The sequence below is a fragment of the Aphis gossypii genome, chromosome X (genome assembly GCF_020184175.1).
Source record: "Aphis gossypii isolate Hap1 chromosome X, ASM2018417v2, whole genome shotgun sequence".
Classification (NCBI taxonomy): Eukaryota; Metazoa; Arthropoda; class Insecta; order Hemiptera; family Aphididae; genus Aphis; species Aphis gossypii.
Window position 1 is genome coordinate 59,386,487 of NC_065533.1, and position 6,619 is coordinate 59,393,105.

General features: G+C 30.6%; 1 protein-coding gene across 1 annotated transcript; it reads right to left on the bottom strand.

Annotated features, from left to right (window-relative positions):
* Nucleotides 1–4,828: 4,828 nt before the first annotated feature.
* Nucleotides 4,829–6,097, bottom strand: LOC126552596 (uncharacterized). The gene has a single exon (XM_050207307.1). It carries the CDS (start codon nucleotides 6,095–6,097, stop codon nucleotides 4,829–4,831), a length of 1,269 nt encoding a protein of 422 aa, XP_050063264.1.
* Between the last annotated feature and the right edge of the window lie 522 nt (nucleotides 6,098–6,619).

Here is a 6,619-nt window from a genome sequence, read left to right on the forward strand (position 1 = left end):
ACAACAACTACTATAGAATAGAACTGAATATATTATGTTTTACAAACAAACAGATAATACAATAGTACAATATTTTAAATATATAACATTAATTTTAATTGTTTGTACACCTTCCCTAAGCTAATGGTTGTGTTGAAGGTGTGAACTATACTAAGTAATATAATATTACCTTTTACAGGACCCCTAGAAGCAAACACTGCTACTGGCTGGGAGATATTTGCAGCTAAGCTTTGAAATATAAATACTAAGCAATGATTAGCTTTTAACCCTGAACTTTTCACATCTTCACCAAAATCTTCTAGTCCAGAGTAATTTAAAGTTTTAGAATTTACACTGATACTTTCCCGTACGCATATTTCATCAAAAATTAACATGCCTTGCTTTTGATTGGAAGTAAGCATGCTAAATTTTTTTTTAATAATTGGAAAAATTGTTTGTCAAATCCACATTGTGTGTTAACAAGTGATAAATATTTACGTGTGGTACGTACAGAAGGCAAAGGTAAAATGTCTTGTTGTTTTAAAAGTGTATACGTAGAAGGTGACCTATAAAAATTGAATTACCTTTCATTAATTATAATATTTAATTCAATATTAAATAATAATTACCGAATCCTTAATAAAATACATAATAAAATCCAGTCTTCACTGTAACGTTTATTATTTGGTATCGTCGCTCTACTTGTATTAATTATTTCTTTGATAATTAACGTCTGTGGATCATTCAAATTGTTTGAATCTAATAAATCATTTATAGAAGAGATAGACATATTTTTAATTTTAGCATGGGACTGTTCTAATTCAGTGTTTAATTTAGATATTTTTGTTTGAAATCTAAAATACATATAAAAATATAATTACAATATTACATTATAATATTTAACTATCTGATATTGTATAATATAATTTCACTATAATTTTAATAAAAATATTACCTTAAATTACATTTCTGTAAATATTTTTTTTTTTTTATAACTTTATTCAACACACTGCGACGTGTTGGAGTCAGTGTAGAACCTATATATTTGTTTTTAGTAATCAAAGACCTACATTTGCGGCGTCTTAAGTAAGAAAACAATGTATTACAGTAATTGCACCTTTTTTTTTCATCTATTAGGATAGGACATTTAACGTGGTGCCAAAAGTTGCTTTCAAGATAAGCATTTTTCAGATGTATTCCTAAACATAAAATCAGTTGTGTTAGATTTTTTTCACCAAGAACTAAAAGTTAGAATATTAAGACAACATAGAAAATGTATTGTTATTAATACCGGGATAATCAATAGGTTTTGGTCCACCTTGACATGTCAATTTCCAATCAAAAGTAATTATTGCCTGTGTTATACATTCTATGTTAATAGGATATGTTAGTTTAATCATTCCTATACTTTCAGGTTGAATACAAAACTTATTGACATAAAAGTCAATTGATAAATCATCTTTGAAAACTATTTGTTTTTCAATCACTAATTGTTTCTTACTTTCTTCGATGTTTAAGTTATTAATTAAGGGTTTGTATAAAATTATAGTCGTTTCATTTTTGTATAAATTCCATCCTACTGGTAATGTCATACTCTCAATTACATTATATTTAAAGTTTGAAAAATAGTCATACTCCTAGAATAACAAAAATATTTATCCTCACAAAACATATTTTCTAAATAAATTAAAATGTTTACTTTAGAACAGCTCAAACGTAATCGTTTACTCAGACATATTTCGTTATTATCTAGTTCTGTAGCTAGTTCTTGTGAATTAATCTGTCGAAAGTATAACCTTTCATTTATAGCATAAAAATTTGAAAATTAACATTTGTTTCATTGTTTCATAATAATTAAGCATAGAAATATATTAATTGTATAAAATATTTTAAATGATACCTCTTGTCTGAATAATTCCCTCCTAAATATTTCTGTGTGGCATTGTAAATTAGATACTTTATTAATATTTTGAGCACTTTGAGAAATAAGATTCTCATGTACAAATACTGTAGGTATTGCCCCTTTCTTTAAGCCCGGTTTCACCCTTTGACCAATAAACTGTGTATAATTTAAATAGCAAAGTTACAAAACTAAATATATCTACATAATATTATATCTACTTAATGTTGGTCTACCATCTACGATACTCACACTGCTGCAGATATCACTTGGCACAGAGTATGATGTTAAAAAATCATCACTAGTGAAATGTTCTGAGCAAACATATTTTAAAGGTGTTTTTTGATTATTCACCTTACTTACAGCAGTATTCCAAACTAATTTTAAATCATTTGGTATTTTATGTAAAGATGTTTTTGGATTTTTTTTTCTGCTAGTACATCCAACCACAGAACATACACGCATTTTGTAATTCAAATGTATAATATATATTCAATTTAAAATACCAAATAAAAAAATAGTTCTCAAATTATTAACTAAAATTTACATTTTTGCAAATTATCATAACTAGGGCACTATAGAACTTGTTATAATATGTTATATTATATGTTCTATAGAGTATAGAGCCTTACCATAACTAAATAGATCTACTTAGTCAAGCAAATTACTATAAATATACATAAATTGAGCGGCAAATTAAAAAAGGAACTTGGTGATTTGGTACATTTAGTTGTATTATAGATGGCGCTTGAGATCGATGTGTACGATTAGCTAGACAATTGTGGACCCATCCCCCGCACTCCGCCGATCATGACGTTTCCAGTCCTGTAAATCTTAGTTCGTGGTTTGGTCTCCTTATCTCTTATCTTCATGGTTTGAACATTATAATATATACAGTGGTACCAATATGTAATTTAAAATTTTCGAAAATAATGTTATATTATTATACATTTATAGTTTATACATTATAGGTAGGTACTATAGACCTGCAAGGGCCGAGCCGGTCCGGTCCGGTCCTCAAAAAGCCCGGCCCGTAGTGATAATGGACCGGTCCGGGCCTTTAAAATAAAATAAAGGGTTGGACCGGGCTTTTTAAGTCTTGAAATTTTATTCTGGACCGGACCTGGGCTTTTTTTCGTAAACATTTTTCGGACCGGGCTGGACTTGACTTTGAATATAAAAATAAAGGGTTGGACCGGGCTTTTTTAAGGATTTTTCTTCAAAATAATTAAAAATAATAATTATAAAACCAAACTGAATGCTGGTACAATTAGGTTCAATCATATAATAATAAATATATAATATAATGATATCTTTATTCGTGGGTATAATAATGCTATTTATATACCATAATATGTCAATACAAAATAAAACAACAACACACTACTAAAATAATATTAAGGTATCTGCGGCATTATTACTATAAGATAAAATAAAAACGGTTATTTGGAATATTTATAGAAAATTTGTTGCGTTTGACTAAACAATACAGATTGCATGTTGATACAACACCAAGGTACGGTGCTATTACTAGTGCGGCAATCAGTACTAGTTCTAACGCATACCACGTACCTATTACCTAATAGCGCATTTATTAGTTTGTTTGTTGTCGCCTGTCGGAGTGTCTCGAAGGCGTTTTGTTGATTGTAGAATTCATAATAACTTTAAAGGTAAGTTTTTTTAATTCTTTAATATTAATTTTTATGTACAGATAGGTAAACCAATATTGTATTTAGTATGTACTATGTAGGTAGATAAAAGACATTTATAGCCAGTAGTTGATAGGTACTAGGTAGTATTGTCATATTGAGTACTACACCTAGTATTTGACAAAGGTGTGCATTAACTATTTTTAAAGTTAAATTATAATATGTATAATATACATATGTTAAGTTATGTAGTTTATTAAAACTATTAATACTATGTAGTTTATAAAATGTACTCACAGCTCAAAAACAATGTGATATTGATCCAGATCTGGAAGCATTTAATTTTGAAACTGACTGATAATTAATTTGTTTTTATTTTACTATTTAATGTTATGTTGTAAAATTAATTTATTTTTTTGTTAGGAAGTTGTAATAATTATAAGTATTTATAACTTAAAAGTGTTATTATTTTATTTTCTGAATTATATTATTTATATATATAATAAATAATAAATAATACTTTATTATTTTACCTATTGGCTAATCGATTAGGTAGCTATACTCTATTCAGAATAACCTTGCCCACTTTTGCGCATGCAACTGGACCGTCGGCAGTCGTCGGACCCCCCGGCTAGAATCAGGTGCACTGTGATTGGTCGTTAGTTGTCGACTGCTATCGTTACGCGTCGTTATCAATAGCCGCCGCCGTGTATACAGGGAATCATAATAACACGATCGAAATAATTATTACCAATAATGCTATAATCTATACTTTATTCTTTACCGTTTTTTTTTACTGTTTTTTGTACTTTTACCTTATTGTTCTGCACCAAACACAATAACATTTATTATTAAAACCAAATAGGTATCAATATATGTAATTTAGTAAGAAATTAAAACTAAAAAATAAATACAAATTTTATACTTACAAAAATTAGTCATATTTACAAAAATTATACACACATTTAAACAGTTATTTACAAAAATTAGTCATTTTTACAAAAATTACACACAAATGTAAACAGTTATTTACAAAAATTACACACACATTTAAACAGTTATTTACAAAAATTAGTCATATTTACAAAAATTATACACACATTTAAACAGTTATTTACAAAAATTAGTCATATTTACAAAAATTATACACACATTTAAACAGTTATTTACAAAAATTAGTCATATTTACAAAAATTATACACACATTTAAACAGTTATTTACAAAAATTAGTCATATTTACAAAAATTATACACACATTTAAACAGTTATTTACAAAAATTAGTCATATTTACAAAACATTTATTCAGTATCTGAATCCGTTTCAGATGATGTGTCCCCCGTAATAGTCATCACCAAATCATCTTTCTCCGCGGACAACATCTCGTCTATTATATTATCGACCTCATAAAATTTTACCTCTTCTTTTTTCGTGTGACTAATAAAATTTTTCCACATTTGTGCGTCAACTCGATCTATGCCCTCTATTAGTAATTTTTTCACATCCGGAAGTTTGTAAGTTGTGTTGTTCATCCGAACATGGTTCTTCACCGATGACCATGCCAGCTCAATCGGGTTAAGCTCACAGTGGTATGGTGGAAGTCGTAATACTGTGTAACCACTGTTTTTTGCTAGTTCATCAATAACATACCTATTATGTGCTGGTTTTAAACGTTTCACTATGTGTAAAAGTTGAGGGATAACCATAGTTCGGTCTACCACTTCTCCCTTATCCTCCAACCACTTAATTATATCTGCCTTTTGTGTATTCGATGTTGGGGCTTTGTCTATTTTCACGGAATGGTAGGACGCATTGTCCATAACAATTACGGAGTTCGGTTTTAGGCGAGGTAGAGTGCCCTCCATCCATTCACGAAATGTGTCGCCATTCATCTCATCATGGTAGTCACTTGTATTTTTTTTCGATTCAAAACACAACAAACCACCGAGTACAAAACCATCTTCAGAGCCGATATGGAGTACAATAAGTCGTTTCCCTTTGCCAGATGGATTAACTGCACCTGTCGATAGACCTTTCAAGAATGCATCCCGGTGAGACCGTACTGTTGTGTCGACCCACGTTTTCGATGTACAATCGCCAGCATTCACCCATGTTTCGTCGAAAAAATAAATATGTCGACCCTCTTCCCGGTATTTTCTAATGCTATCCAAATACATTCTGCGCCACCAAACAATTTCATTCTTTTCAGTCATAGCACTGTTCCTACTTCGCTTACTGTAACGGAAATCTAAATCTTTTAAAAGATGAAATAAATTTGTGCGTGATACTGTTGGCAAACTGTCGTCGGCTGATACGGCTTGGTGGATTTTATCTATCGTAGGAATTTCACGGCGAAACCAGATGCTATGCACGTGCCTGCGTACTGCGTTTTTTGCAAAATCATCAAAAAGATCACGAAATGATTTTTTGTTACGTGTGGTTTTTGCGACTGGCACCGTCTTTGTCTCATTGTAAGCCTTAATGATTGTGTGGATTGAACGTTCGCCAATAGCCAATAATTCTGAAATTTGTTTACGAATTTGCCTCATGGAAATGTTAGGTTCGTCCATTATTATACTCGTGTACATATTTACAATACGGATTCTTAAATCCTCACTTATAGCCTGAAAAAAAATATTTTAAAAATAAGTCTCAGTAAAAATGCTGTCTTGAAAGACATTTGAAACAAAAACCATGTTTTAATCGATTAAAACCATTTTTTTTTAAAAAAACTTTTTTTTTTATAAACTCGGAATTTTTATATTAAATAGTACTCACTTCCCACTTTTCTGCTTTTTAATTGGTGATGGGCCATATTCAGCATTATCCTCATCAGAACTGCTTGCCATTTTAGATGAATAATTCACAAAATAGTATATAAAAAAACAACAAATATCGGAAGGCGCGCGGTGTTTTTACGTGTTACGGAATGAACGTGTAAACCACTTGTGGCATAGTGACGCGTAATATTATAGTTCACTACGTATACAGCTGCAGCACGCCGGCGGCGGCGGCACAGCCGACAGCAGCGCGACTGTGGCAACAGACATGCGCAAACTCGACCAGTTTTCGTCGATCGAGTGGGCAAGGTT